We start from the raw sequence: 15410 nt of genomic DNA, 5'->3' as shown, positions 1-15410 counted from the left end.
AGGCCCCTTACCAGGACCAGGTCCAACAGGGCATTTCCTTTGGTGGGACTGTGCACCTCCTGAATTAAGTGGAAGTCCTGTATCTCGGCCAGGAACCTCCTGGAACGGTCCGACCTGGCTGACTGTTCCTCCCAGCAGATGTCTGGGTAATTTAAATCACCCATGACAACTACATCCCTTGCCTTAAGTGCCTCTCCAAGCTGGCCCAAAAATTCCCCGTCCAGCTCCTCCCCTTGGTTGGGGGGGTTTGTAGTAGAACCCTACCGTTAGATCCCTCTCCTCATGGCCCCCTTGTATCTTGACCCAGAGCACTTCAGCTTGCCCCTCCTCTGACCCCATTCCGTTGGCAAAGGATGTGTATTGCTCCTTGACATAGAGTGCCACACCCCCACCTTTCCTTCCTTCTCTATCCTGCCTGTAAAGCTGATAGCTCCTAATGCTACCTGCCCGGTCATTGGATGAATCCCACCACATTTCTGTAAGCCCTATTATGTCTGGGTCTGAACGGGCTATTCTGAGGGTGAGTTCCTCCTGTTTTATTCCCCATACTACAAGCATTGGTATATAGGCATTTAAGGCCTTGCCTAGCTGTGCCACCCCCCCCACATTTGGGAGACTATCCGGACCACTGTTTCTTACCTGGGCACTCCTTGCATTTGTCATCTGTCTTGCTCGGGTGGTGTCTCCTCACCTTCCTGTGGCCTCCTCCCCCGGCAAGGCTAGTTTAAAGCTCGCCGTATGAGATCAGCCAACCTGGAAGAGAAGACATGCTTGCCTTTAGGAGAAAGGTGAAGGCCATCCTGCCCCAGCAAGTCCCCCGCCCAAAAGCATGGGTCGTTATCTAGGAACCCAAGGCCTGCCTGGCGGCACCAACTACATAAGCGCTGGTTGACCTCGCCAATGCAGGCCCCGTGTCACCGCCCCTGCCTACTCACCGGAAAAAGAGAGGAGAATACCACCTGCACCCCCACCTCCTTAAGCTTGTCTCCCAGAGTCTTAAAATCCTTCATAATGAAGGATAATGAAGGCCCCTGGCCGCGTCTTTTGTCCCCACGTGGATGACAACCATGGGGTACTGGTCTGCAGGTCGGATGTAGGCCAGGATCCTCTCTATGATGTCCCTAAGCTGAGCCCCAGGCATGAAGCAGACCTCTCGCGTCATGGGGTCAGGCCAGCAGATGGGACCTTCCAGTCCTTGTAGGATGGAGTCTCCGATGATGAGGACCCGGCGTTTCTTCCTGCTGGTATTCACTCTCTGCCCATTCTTTGTTATGTTGGGAGTGGCATCATCCCTGCTGGAGCCAAATTCTTCGTCTTTCTCCATCACAGCTGCCAAGGCATTGAACCTGTTCCCCAGGTGAACCTGGGGAGCTTCCACCACTCTAGGCCTAGCAGCTCTGGATTTGGACACCTTCTGCCATTCCTGCGTTGCATGCGTCTCCTGTGGAGGCTGTACAGTGGGCGACCGGGCCTGCAGAGAACAGAAATAGGCATGTTTCATCCTCTGCATCCCTGAACCCTCTCAGCCTGCTCACCTCAGCTTGGAGCTCCCTCACCTGCTCCTCCAGGGCCCTAAATCGTGCACAGGAGGGGCAGGCAAGGGGACCACCAGGCCCCACCCAGGACCCCACCAAGCCCCCCCACAGACAGGGGGGCAAGGGGCCACCAACCCTGCTATGAGCTCCGTCTGGGTGGAGGCCTCAGAAGAGCCCATGGCAGGCAGCAGCGCCTGGGCAGGGCCCCTGGCAGCCGTGCTCCATGTCTGCACCATGTCATTACCTTTTTTATATTTTTAATAAAACTTTGTACCCTTGAGGAATGGTAGATAATGCTTTGTTTTGAAGATGCTGATTCTGTATAACTACAAACAGATGCTGTATAACTGCAAACACGTGCTGCTGCATATTCCCGTAGGGAAATTCATGTCAGGTCCAAGCCCCAGTTGGTCAATATTCAAGGGCTGTAACCCAGCTCTTGGTCTGTGTATTTGAATAACAAAATTATATCACATCCTCCACCTTGCCCAGAGATGTGCAGGTATCTTAGTGATCATGCCACACATCACACAAACCAGAGAGAAAAGCATCCCCATGGATTTAGACAAAATTATTATTTTTTAAATATACACTGGGCATGTCTACATGTGCATTAATGTGCCATTGTTACTGCTCATTAAGTTTAGTACCTGTAAAAATGTGTATTAACTCTATGTGCTGTAAATGGCACTACTGCACAGTAAGCATGGTCTTTTAGTGCTGCTAATGTGCAGTAGACTCATTCTACTGTGTATTAGCATGCCCTTTGCTGTGACACACTAATGCACAGTACAGTTAGTCTACTGCGCATTTAGTGTCTTATGTAGATGCACCCACTAAGAGCTAAAATCTTCCAGTAATATTTTACTTCATGACTAGTCCCATAAACTCAAAGGGAGTACTTGCAGGATACTACTCAAGGGCATATCTAAACCACTGTAGCTGTGCATCCCAGGTGGGACAACCACAAGTGTGCCTTGGTACTTGTGCTTACACATGTGCCCCAAACCTAGAGGTACACCAGTGAGGCCACTCAGGAGCATCCTTCTGTGGTCACTCTCAGGACCTGAATCTCTTGTGAGCTTAAAAGCAGCCTCACGGGATGAGCACAGAGCAACTGTGCTGCCACATTTCCAGCTTTGGCACGTAGAAGCAGGGGTGGGGGTTCAGAGCTACACCACCCAGGTTACAAAGCCATCACAGTTTAGATATGCACAAATAAGGGGATAGGAAGCTGACCTTAAAAAACAGTAACTTCTAGAAATAAGATAGATCAAAAGTAATACAATCCATGGAGAAACCACGTGCTTCTGTAATGGGATAATAGCTATATTTTTTCACCTCGTACTGCCTCTGAAATAGGCTCAATTACAAGAGAAAGCAGAAAGTGCCTCCAGCTTACTAGCCTGATTTTTTTGTTTTAAGCAACAAGCTTATAAAGGACAGATTTGTTTCCATCTGTGTGCCTCTGTACAGCTGTTATGTTAAATAGATTGAGGAGACTGGGAATCTTACTGGACTAAATACAAATGATTTCTGTATTTTTGTATTTAGTTAGCTATGACCAAGCTACTCAGAATGAAGTTCTCTTTCATAAAGGAAATGGGGGAGATGGGTGGGAGGTAGGGTAGGTTTGAAGAAGGAATACAGTTCCAAGGTCATTTTTAATGTATCTCATTTTCATTTGCAAATATTAAATGCATGTATTTTTGGTTCCATGGGCACATGTCTTGTTATGTCCTTAGCACAAAAAGGATTAAATTGGAGTATGTTGCATAACTTCATATTGTTAAACTTGCCTTCTCTTAGGATAGTACTGATAAAGTGTTAAAAACATACATTTAATAATATTTTTAATTGCACCCACAATAATGTATTTACTTTTTCTAAAACATTTTGGCATTAAACCAGAAATATGTCAATAATGAAAGGAATGCATTCCTTTGTTGAAAAGTCTTGTCTACACCACTTCTCTTCTTACAGAATGCTGGCTGAGATTAGAAAGGGACCAAGTTATTTCTTTCCTTTTGTATCAGAAACTCAAGGCATATTAATCAGTGTAGTTAGACGTATTACATATGTGTAAGGCAGCTTATATTACTACGGAATGAAGTTTGGAATGACCTTGGAGAGGAAACTTTGGTTCAAAAAGGTTACTAATAGTCCCCACTTAGCCATCATAGTTAGACACTTGTGGTACGTCCCCACATACAGGGGTGTGTGTTTGCAGCAGCAATAGTAGCAGCACAAATTTGTACTGCTACTTTTTGCTGCTGCACATGCCCCTGCATGTGCACCTGGGTGTGCGGCAAAATGCCCTGCAGTGGGGAAACTGCTTTTCCCCCACTTCTCCTAGCTCCCAGCATGCTGGAGGAGCCTGGGCAGAACTAGAGGTGCATCTCCCAGGAGGACTGAGCCCTCCAAGTCTGTCGGCACATGCTTCTGTGGCGTGCAGCCATTTTTTGTGGGTTTTTTTCTTCTGCTATTGGGATTTCCTGGTAACACATTTTGCCCCAGTCCTGCAAATTTGCAGTGTGGCATCCATTTTAATATGCTAGACGTGCAGTTTTTGGTGTCATAAATTGCATGTGCCTGCATGTCTGGATCCAGCCTTGGAGGAGCTGAGAATCAGTAACAAATGGAGGGTCAGGTAGAGGAATGCACCAGTAGCCTGAGGAGTAGAGGGGAGGGGTACTAGAATCACCCCCAACCCTGTAGAGTCCATGCCGTGGCACCATACCTATTCCAGGAACTCAAAAATAGTTCCTTGTTGCTGCTGCTGCTTTAAAGGCAACAGCCAGGGCCCCAGTTACAGCATAGCCAGAGGCTGTTTAGGATTTTGCAGCATGGGTAAGACAATGGGTAGCTACATGTTGGGAGTGAAATGAACTGATCTAAGCATTTTGTGAAAACATATTTTTAATAAATATTTGGAGCTAAAAACACAAAACAAAGCAAGAAATTGGAATCTTGGTGCCTAAGTCATTATGGAGAAGTCATCTTCAAGAAGACTAAATACAAAGTAGGTACAAAGAGTGCTCTGAGGTCTTAATTTGCTTTTAACTTTCATTAAACAAAAATATTATTGTGTTAATTGAAGTAAGATTCACATATGAAAAGAGGGAGACATTTTTTTCCATGAATGTTGCTTCCCACAATAGGCCACTTTTAATTTAATCAGATGCTCTGCACTGTTATAGGACCCCCGCAGGATTCTGCCAAAGGAAAGAACTGAAGATCCTTCCCTTATCACACGCCCCTTCACTCACTTATTATTTGGACTGCACTGACAGGGTTCAGAGATTAATGATACACTGTGGGTATGTCTACACAAGACACGTTAATGCACCTTAACCTAATTTAATACAGGTGCACATCCACATGTGCACACCCTTAACATGCATTTAAAAATGGTGAAATTAGGTGAATTGTGCCTAAATTTGATACCTGCAAATGCAGGTATCAAATTTAGGTGCAATTAGTTAAAGTGCATTAATGCAAGTGTACATATGACCCAGCACTAATTTAAGGCTGGGTCTACCAAGCCACTAGGGACACATGGCAGGGTTACAGGAACTTGGTACTAGCTTTAGTGCCAATTTCCTGCATAGGTAGATATCTGCCAAAATTGCTTAATGTATATTAAATTTAGTTGCGCTTAAATGAGCGGCTCAGTGTGCCCTGTGGGCACTTATACACATGAGGGGAACCTGCTCCCATGTGCTGGAAACCCAGGGCTTTGGAGCAGATTCTATTAATCAAGTGTGCTGGAGCATGTAAATTGACATGCTGTGGCAGTCTTACATGTCACATGCATCAGTGGCATGGTGTGTCTCCATGCTGAGAAAATGGTGGTGGTGCACTTTGAAATAAAATACACCGTTGATGCATGTGATGCATGGGTGCTTTTAATTAGAGTAGTTTTCTAATTAAAAGTGCCTGGTGCCAAGTCAGGAACACATGTAAAAATGCCTTGTGTTGCTATAAATTACTCCAATGCAGACTTTGCACTAGTCAGAGCCTCTGTATTAGGTCCTAGACTAGCTTGCTTATGTGAATTGGCCGTATGAATGTAATAACAATCTCCATAATTCTGTTTACTATGTTCTATTAGTAGGAGCTGTTATATATTTTTTAGGAGTTTTGTTTGCTTTCCTTTCTTTTTTTTAGCAATCAGAAGACAAAATTCTTTAAATCCTCAGTTATTGTTAATCCTATCCTCTTTTCTGTAACTGTCTTTGTCTAATGGCAGAGTGAACCCTTCAGCTCTTTCTACCCTCCATTGTTGTTTTCTTTATTCTCCTTGTCCTGTTTTGTCTCCACTCTCTTAGCCTCCTCTCTTTGTATTCCTGTATACACTCCTACATGCACCTATTACTTTGGAAGTTTGCACTTTCTTTCTCCTTTCTTCTCCACACTGTTCCTGGTCAGGGAACTCCATTTCTCATTCCTTACTTGTTCCTCTGTTTCCTGTCATTCTCCAAATGAGTCACCTTATTTATCAATCTGAGCAGTGTCTGAATCCAAATAACTGATCTCAGACAATCCCACTTGAACTATGGCACTAATAATTCTTAATGATATCTCCCAATACATAAACAGTTAAGGATTTCCTAAAATATATGAATTATCTGAATCTCTATACATATGTCATCATTCACCATTTCTGTAAGCTTATGCCTATGTGTTTGACTCCAGTAATAATGAGATACTGGTTACGTGCTGACCTGTGTTTAGATGGTAGGAAAATGTTCTGCTTAAGAGAAAAAGTAATGCATTTGCTTGAAAGAGCAATAGTAACTTGGAAAGCTGTTCTTCCATAGTTAAAATGACTCGAATGATTTTCTCTTGAAGAATAGTGTGTGTGGTTGTAGCATTCTAAAGTGTTACAAATAGGTTCTAAATATCAGAAAGTTTTTAATAGGTGATATTTTTGAAGACCTTGCCTCAGAAGAAGGTGGCTACACAATGTCTCATTTTTAAATAACTGCTGACAAAACTATTTATCAAGTTATATTCCTTTTTTCAGTGACTTGATCAAAACTTTTGTCTTAAGAAGTAAAACTTAAAACAATGTTGGAGCGGTTCCTGGGTCTTGCTATAAACTGGGACTGTACAACCAGCAGCTTGTAGATCACATGCAGCCCACAAAGGGTTAACATGCACCTCTAGGCTCTCACGCAGTTATTGCTCCCACTCCCCACAATAATCCAGGCACCCCACTCCCTTCCTCCAGCTTCTTCCTGCCTTCACCCCAGTGTGGCAGGGCACTGTGTGTGCTTACCACTTCAAGGCCCTGGAGCTGGCAGCCACCGGGTGCCTAATGAGGGCAGCCATTTTAGGTTCAGGGCTGCCCATATAAACAAGGCAGTTTGGTTGCTGGAGGCTGGGCAATAACATTGCCTGGCTAGAGGGCAGCTAAGTTTCATCTGGAGGTAAGGGAGGAGCTGTAGGGGATGGTTTAAAGGCTCCTGGTTCTGGGTACAACCTAAAGCTACACCCTGCTGGGAGTGGGTGGCCTGGTGGGGGTCCCAGTGGTGTGGGAGCCCCCAGGAAATGCCAGGCCAGTGATCACCCCGGCGAAAGGCGGGTCAGGGCACTTTAACCCCTAGGCATCACCTTTGGGTGGGTCACATTCCATTGGTGGTAGTTGTGAGGGGGGCTGTGATGAGCAGCCCCAGTGTGAAGGGGCAGTGTGAGGTGGAACCCAGTGAGGGAAGAATGGGGGCTCAGCCAAAGAGTAAGAGAGCTGAGTCCTGACTCCAATGAGTTCTCCACTGTGGGGAGGCAGAGTGTGGGTTGAAAATAACATCTGTAGTAGCACCACAACCTGCTGCCCCAGGGCGGGAGTGAGAATCCCTTGTGAGACCCTGAGGCACCAGTTGTGTTGTGAGGTACCCCAGTGCCTGACATCCAGGAAGGAGGACCCAGAGAGGGGAGCCCCTGGGGAAGGAGTGAGGGTCATACATCGAAGCCTGTCAGAGCTTCCCCTGACTGGCCCAGGCAGGGGCTAGGACCAGGAGGGTCAGAAGGGCTAGGAGGCCTAGTGAGAGGGATGCCCAAGAGCCAGGGGCGGGTTGGGGCTGGAGGTGCCAAAGGTCCCAGTGAGGAGACCACACCTGAAGAACCGGTTGCAGGGATATGTGTGGCCCGGTATGATGGCGGCAGAGCCTGCCTGAAGGGAGGAACACAGGTGGGGCTCTACACTAGGATTCTGGGGCCCATTGTGTGGGACTGGTGGGTATGAGAACATCATGGTGTCATCTGGGCCCAGAGGGTGGACCCCTGGAAGGAGTGAGGGGTTTGAGACTCTGACCTGATCGAGAGAGTACCCTCAACTGGCTCATGCTGGGGCCAGGACCAAACCAGTCAAAAGGGCCAGGGGCCCACTGCAAGGGACACCCAAGAGCCAAGAGCCAGGCGTCCCAACTGGCCTAGAGGTGGGCCAGGGCTGATAGCCAAAGGTCCTGGGAGGGGACCACACCCAAGAGGGAAAAATAGTATCAGGGAGCTACATAGCCTGTATGAAGGCGGATAAGGCCGCCTGATGAGAGGACTCTAGGGTGGGGTTCAATCAGGAAGATTTGGGGCCCAGTGTGGGGCGGGTGATGAAGAGAACACCTAGATGCCATCTGCAAGGCTTGGGCTGTGGTGTAGGGAAGGCATGGAGCTGCAGATAGCGCCCCTTGGCATCGGGGCAGCGAATGGTCAGCCTTCCGCTTAATTACATCAATTAATTAAGATCAAGGCGTGGCAGGTGAGAAGGTGGGCAGTTAGCCCAAGAACAGGTGGGTGGGCCACGGTTGGATTGGCCCCAGCAGGCCCCCCTGTTACACTCAGTAAGGCAGTGTAGCACCATGGGGAGCTGAGGATAAATCCAGGGCCATGCCTAGTAGTGGATTTGGGCTGTGTGCTGGAGGGAGGATCCAGTAGAGTAGTGCAGTGGGAAGCATCCCTGGACAGCCCTGGTGTAAACAGTGTTTAGTTTACAAACACAGACAGTTTATTAGCTTTACCAAAAGCATAGATTAATTTGCATAGAGACAATGCTGCAGTTAAAGGCGCGAGGATAATTTATGCTGTCTTTACAGAGATCGGCTCTAATCAATATTTCTTTGCATCAAGATCCAACTTTCTACAGATACAGTGGAGAAGAACTCCTTTCCTTCTGGCAAACTGCCTAAGTATTGCCAGGCTTCCCTAACAAAGCATAATATCATATGAGGTCAGTTGGCCTGCAGCCAAGCCAGATAATTAGAAAGCTGCTCCCTCCTTAAACCTGCTGCTTTCTGCTGGTTTCTCTTTCTATTTTTCTGGATGTGAAGCATTTCTCTGCCAGTGGGTTGGGACTTTGTCATCATGTCCTGAGATAAATTTATACTGTGTGGGAGTCCTGGAGTCTTAAATTTCTATCAGTCCTGCATGAAGGAGGTATCTCTTTTTACAGGCGCTCACTGCAATGGAGTGAGCTCCTGTAAGCCATGGAGTGAGCTCACTGAAAGCTACGGAATATGTTGCAAGGCAGAATTAATTTTAATGCTGAATTCTCTACTGTAGCGTTTTAAGTTATCCCAATCATGATTTCTCTCCCAAGTCAATGATAAGTCATCTTTCTGTTACAAAGTCACTTGTTTCAGCTGCTATGCCTGGTTTATTTCTGAGTGCAAATATTGGGGACCATTTCCCTACTTATTTGTTACAAGAAGCTTTCAAAAATATATTACTGTATTCTTCTATTGTTGGGTCTAAGAGCATCAAGACAATTGCAGGCATGAATTTCACAGCCAAGTTTCCCGTTCTAATTACTTGTTTGTGGTCTTGACAAGTTTGAATCCGGGCATTATTAGCCCCAGAATTTTAACAGCTGATTTCTGTGAAGGAGTAAAATAATATATTTTGGTGGTAACTCAGCTGTTCAAAGACAGGATATTTTGAAATTGCCTGATTTGAAAGATAACCAATGTGGAAAATTAATGTGATCTACAGTACTAATTTTTTTCTGTTGTACCTGGGAGGCATATAGTCATGAGTAGAACCATCTGAACTTCTCAACCGATCTTAAAAGTAAACTCAAGGAAGTCCATCTTGTAAAGGCCAAGTGTTTAGGTGGCAAAAAGTGTACATGGATTGTTGTGGCTAAGTCCAAGGATGAAAAAGCATTGCTGGTCATTTTTGCTATCTGCATATCCATGAAGAAGTGGATTCATTTGGATTCACAAGATCACACTCCCTCTTTGGAAAGCAGAGGCACAAATTTTGATAGATTCTATGCTTCCTCTTTATCTCTAGGATCCAGTAGTTTCACTGTGTTGTTTCAGAACTGTTTCTTTTAGCCCATTGCCCTCAGACTAGGAAATCAGGGAAAAAAGCTAAATAAGATTTGGGAATCATAGGCATATTGGCAGGCCCATAGCTCATAGTGTCTCCAGGTCTATTACAACAACTATACAGGTAGCAGAACTACAATTAATGATTCTATACCAAATAATTTGTTTACACAGGAGATGCCAGTGTGCAGAGCTGTCCCTGGGGTGGGGCAGGGTTGGGGGTGGCAAATCAGGGCAACTGCCCTGGGCCCTGTGCTTAGGGGGGCCCTACGGCGCTGGGTGGAGCGGCCGTGGTGACTCTGCATTGCTGCCGGCTTCATGACTGGCTGCTCGGCTCCCTCCCTCCCCCGCCGAATCCACCGCTGGCTCCCTTGCATCCGGGGGCAGGTCCCCACACAGGCTGATTTGCCCCAGGCCCTGCACCTTACTTCAGTCATCTCTGCCTGTGTGTAATTTCTTTTACTGTGGAGAAGCTGCTGCATCTCAGCTACCATATGGTTCTTGACAGAACAAGGAGGCCAAGACAACTGGAGATCTTGTTCTGCTGCAGCCTTCATCCATTTATGCACCCAGAGATTCTAATATATTCTGCCTGCTCCACTGTAGACCCAGGGTTGGGTGCTGGACAGGCTTATACTGGAGGAGACCTGTATGCACGATATCACAGCACCATCAGAAAACATATGTGGCTTTTCAGGAGGAAAAGCATTTCCATCTGCTGTTCCCACTACATCCTCGTGGTGCTGCTGCTTGGTCAACAACTGCTTATTTGTCAGCTACCCCTGCTTATTTCACAGATAACCTATCCTGTGTGCATCCGCACGAGATGCTTTACTGTGCATTAGACTATTCTAATGCACAGTAAAGCATCAGCATCTACACATGTGTGGAATTTACTGCACGTTAAATTAGGCTAATGTTTCATTTGCTATTACCAACAAATACAGGTACTAGATTAATGGCGCATTAGCTACTGCACAGTAGTGCACATGTAGGTGCTGACTGGGAGCAATTTGCTCCCAGTCATCCCAGGCAGCAGGGGGCTACAGGGGCTAGAAAGGGTGTGGGAGCTGTCTGTGGCTCCTGTGCTGCTCACCCCAGCTTCCCCCAGGCATGAGCAGCTCTGTTCCTGGTCCCAGTGCTGCTCAGCTCCCGACTCCCCCCAGGGCTATGTTCCTTCAGCCCTGCCACTGCCTGTGCAGCACACACACCAGTCAATTCCTGCTCCCTACCTGTGCCTGGGGGGAGCTGGGAGCTAAGCAGTATTGCGACCAGGGGGAGAGACACGAGGAGGAAACAGCACCAGTCTTTGGCACTGCTTCCCCCCATAACTGGACGCAGTACTCCAACTGTGGCCTGACCAGTGCCACATAGAGGGGGAGGAACACCTCCTTGGACCTGCTTGAGATGCATCTGTGGGTGCATGACAAGGTATGGTTGGCCTTCCTGACTGCCTCCCCACACTGCCGGCCCATGTTCATCTTGGAGTCAATGATGACTCCAAGATCCTTTTCCGCCTCTGTGCTGACAAGAGGGGAGTTCCCCAACCTCTAGGTATGGTGCCGGTTGTTCCTCCCCAGGTGCATCACTTTGCACTTGTCTGTGTTGAATCCCATCCTATTCTCGTCCGCCCACCCTTGTAATCTGTCTAGGTCCGATTGTAGTCTGTTGCTTCCTTCTAGCGACCCCACATCTTAGTGTCATCAGCAAATTTGAACAGGGTGCTTTTTATCCCCTTGTCCAAGTCCAAGTCACTGATGAAGATGTTGAACAGCGCGGGCCCGAGGACCGAGCCCTGCGGAACCCCACTGCCCACTTCCTTCCAGTTTGAGAAGGACCCATCCACTACCACCCTCTGGGTGCGGCCCTTCAGCCAGTTGGCGACCCATTTGACTGTGTGGGTGTCTACACCACAGCCCCCCAGTTTCTTGATGAGAACGGGGTGAGAGACAGTGTTGAAAGCCTTCCGGAAGTCCAGGAAGACTATGTCCACTGCTACCCCTGCATCTAATGATTTGGTGATCTGATCGTAAAAGGCCACCAGGTTGGTCTGACAGGACCTGCCACTGATGAACCTGTGTTGGTTGCCCCTAAGCATGCAGTCCCCAGCTGGCCCCTCGTGGATGTGTGCCAGAATAATTTTCTGAAATAGCTTGCCTAGGATTGAGGTAAGACTAACTGGCCTATAATTTCCCGGGTCCTCCTCCTTCCCCTTTTTGAAGATGGGAACCATGTTGGCCCTCTTCCAGTCCTCCGGCACCACACCAGAGCACCACGAGTGCTCGTAAAGCAGTGCCAGGGGTCCTGCAATGACCTTGGCCAATTCCTTTAGAACTCTAGGGTGGAGATCATCCAGACAGGCTGACTTGATACGTCCAACCCCTCCAGAAGTTCCCTAACTAGTTCCTCACTAACCCTTGCCCCAGGTGTGCCTCCTCTGGGGCCCGAGGGCGGCCCAGCAGGGAGGTGACTGTTCTGGTCCCTACTTAGGAAGACAGAGGCAAAGAAATTGTTAAACATGTTAGCTTTATCGTCTGGTGTGACGACCAAATTTCCCAACGTGTCCTGCAGGGGCCTCACATTACCCGGAACCTTCTTTTTACCCCCTATGTATTTAAAGAAGGACTTCTTATTGTCCTCAATCTGGGAAGCTAGCCCTAATTCCATCTCTGCCTTGGCCTTCCTGACCACCCCCCTACATCCCCGAGCAACTGCAGTATAGTCGACCCTGGTGATGTCCCCTTCTTTCCATTGGGTGTACGCCACCCTTTTAGCAAGAAGACATTCCCAGATGCTTTTGATGAGCCATGGAGGCTTGTGTGCCCTCCTGCTCCCTTTGATCCTCATTGGGATTACCTTCCTTTGGGCTTGGAGGATTGTCTCCTTAAGGAGCGACCATTCTACTTGGACACCTGGCTCCCCTCCCCTCTGGCGCTTCCCCAACTATCCTCCTTAGCTCGTTGAAGTCTGCCCTCCTGAAATCTAGGGCTGCTGCTTTACTGCAGGCCTTTGCCACCTTGTGCTGCATGGTGAATTCCAGCAGGCGATGATCACTGCCGCCCAGGTGGTCAAGCACCCGCAGCCCCCTCACCAGGTCATCACCCGTGGCCAGCACTAGGTCCAACAAGGCGTCTCCCCTGGTGGGGCTGTGCACCTCCTGGGTTAGATGGAGGTCCTGCACTCTGTCTAAGAACCTACGTGAGCGGTCAGACCTGGCTGACTGCTCTTCTCAGCAGATGTCTGGGAAGTTCAGGTCCCCCATGACTACCACATCCTTAGACTTCACTACCTCAGTGAGCTGACCTAAGAATTCCTGGTCAAGCTCTTCCCCCTGATTGGGAGGTCTGTAGCAGACCCCCACTGTTAAGTCTCTTTCCCCTCGACTGCCTTATACTTTAACCCAAAGCACTTCAGAGTGCCCTTCCTCTGACTCCTTGCTAATTGACGAGGATGTGTATTCCTCCTTGATATAGAGTGCCACGCCCCCACCTCTCCTTCCTATCCTGTCCTTCCTGTACAGCCTATAGCCCTTGACATTCACCGCCCAGTCATGTGTTGAGTCCCACCACGTTTCAGTGATCCCCACTATGTCCGGGCTGGTGTCAGCTAGCAGGAGGGTGAGTTCCTCCTGCTTGTTTCCCATACTACGAGCATTTGTGTAGAGGCATTTGAGGCCTCCTGTGGATGTGTGTACTGACCCCCTTGTCCCAGTGTTGCCCTGGCCTCTGTCGCTTACCTGTTTATTTGTTTCACTCGTTGGTCTAGGCTGGGCTGTAGTTGTGGGTGTTTCATGGTCTGGCAGTCTGATGTTTCCTCTGCCCTCAACTTCCCCTTCCCCCCACGAGCCTAGTTTAAAGCCCGCCAGAGGAGGTCCGCCAACCTAGAAGAGAACACACGCTTACCTTTAGGGGAAAGGTGGAGCCCATTCCTTCCAAGCATGTCTCTTGTCGTGATGTGCCGGTCGTGGCTGAGGAAGCCAAAGCCTGCCTCGAAGCACCATTCCTGTAGCCGCCAGTTGGTCTCTGTGATGCATGATTCATGCTGTCTGCCTCGTCCACTCACTGGGAGGATAGAAGAGAAAACCACCTGTGCACCCATCTCCTTCAGCACGCACCCCAGAGCTTGGTAGTCCTCCATCAGGTGATCAGGGCATCTCCTGGCCGCATCATTAGTGCCCACATGGACTAGGATTATGGTTTGAGCATCCCTTTCACGACCTGAATCATTGCTCCAGGTAGGCAGTAGACCTCGCGTGCTGAGGGGTCCTGGCGACAGATGTGATCCCTATCTTACTCAATGGAGATGATACTTGAGCAGCATACAGGAGATACCTCAAATTGCTGGAAAAGTATCATCAATGCTGCTTAAAGAAGATCCTTCAAATCCAGTGGGTAGACAGATGCATCAATGTTAGCATCCTCTCGCAAGCAAACACCACAAGCACCGAGGTGATCATCAATCAACATCAACTTGCTGGGCCAGCCGTGTCATCTGGATGTTTAACTCTAAACTCCCAAAGCAAGTTTTATTCTTGTAGCTAAGTTGGGCATACACTCAAATGGAGGGCAGAGAAAGTGCTTCAAGGACATTCTCAAGGTCAACTTGAAAAAAATGGAACACTGACATCAACTCATGGGAGACTATCACACAGGATATCTCCCAGGCAGAGGGAGGAGGTGGCTGAGTGGGCCGTGGAGGGTCTTGCACCGCTTTAGCCCCTACTTGGCCCAGCCCCCCAGGGAGAGAGTAGTGTAGGGGAGAGGGTACTTACCTGTCCCTCTCCAGTGGGGCAGGGTACCCTAAATCCCGGGTAGGGTTCCCCCCTAGCCCAGGAACAGTGTACCACTGATGGTGGGCCCACTGCACATGCACGCAGTTTAAAAGAGCTCGGCAAACCAAAACAAAAACAAAAACAGTCAGGCTCCAGGAGTGGCAAGAAATGCATGGGTGAAAGCCCACTGTGTCCCCACTCCCCTGAATCCCCCCAGCAACCGAGGAGCACCCCACTGACCCCCAGCACAGCCGGACGTAAGCAGGGCCCATGGTGGCAGGGGGTTAACCCCAGGCAGTGGAAGGAGGTGGCTTAGTGGGCCAAGGAGGGTCTCCACCCATGACAGTACCACATATATAGATCGCTATACCCTGTATAGGAGGGACTGAGTGGACAAAAGGGGCGGGGGTGTAGCTCTCTATATTGAGAGCTACACATTCCTGCAAGCTGATACTGGCGACCAGGGTGGACGACCCTCTGGGTTAAAATCCATGAGGAACATGGCACAGGGGACACTGGGTGGGAGGTCTTTAGTAGACTCCCACCATTAAGTCAAGAGCTTGACCAGGAGTTCACCACAGAATTGGCTGATGCCGCACACTTCTGGTTCATGGTTGTCATGGGAGACTTCAACTACCCAGACATCCCTTGGGAAGAGTGCTCAGCTAAATCTCAGCGGTCGCAAAGCTTCCTCTCATGTGTGGATGACATCTATCTGACACAAGAAGTCTATGGGTCAATGAGAGGTAAAGCTCTGCTCGACCTGGTACTTCCAAC

At 48.5% G+C, this 15410-nt stretch overlaps 1 protein-coding gene across 1 annotated transcript in view; it reads right to left on the bottom strand.

Annotated features, from left to right (window-relative positions):
- Positions 1–15410, bottom strand: part of LOC149864813 (uncharacterized) — a 60523-nt gene that overhangs the window by 13555 nt on the left and 31558 nt on the right. The window contains exons 3-5 of the mRNA XM_090046839.1: positions 13765–13923; positions 936–1471; positions 640–753 (exon numbers count right to left, since the gene is read on the bottom strand). Coding sequence (XP_089902965.1) covers positions 1389–1471; positions 13765–13923 — 242 coding nt within the window. The 3' untranslated portion in view covers positions 640–753; positions 936–1388. The remainder of the gene's footprint in view (positions 1–639; positions 754–935; positions 1472–13764; positions 13924–15410) is intronic.

The sequence above is a fragment of the Crocodylus siamensis genome, chromosome 5, assembly GCF_052110815.1.
Source record: "Crocodylus siamensis isolate JL-2025a chromosome 5, ASM5211081v1, whole genome shotgun sequence".
NCBI lineage: Eukaryota > Metazoa > Chordata > Crocodylia > Crocodylidae > Crocodylus > Crocodylus siamensis.
Note: the sequence above shows the minus strand (reverse complement) of the source record. Positions and strands in the feature narration are given on the sequence as shown.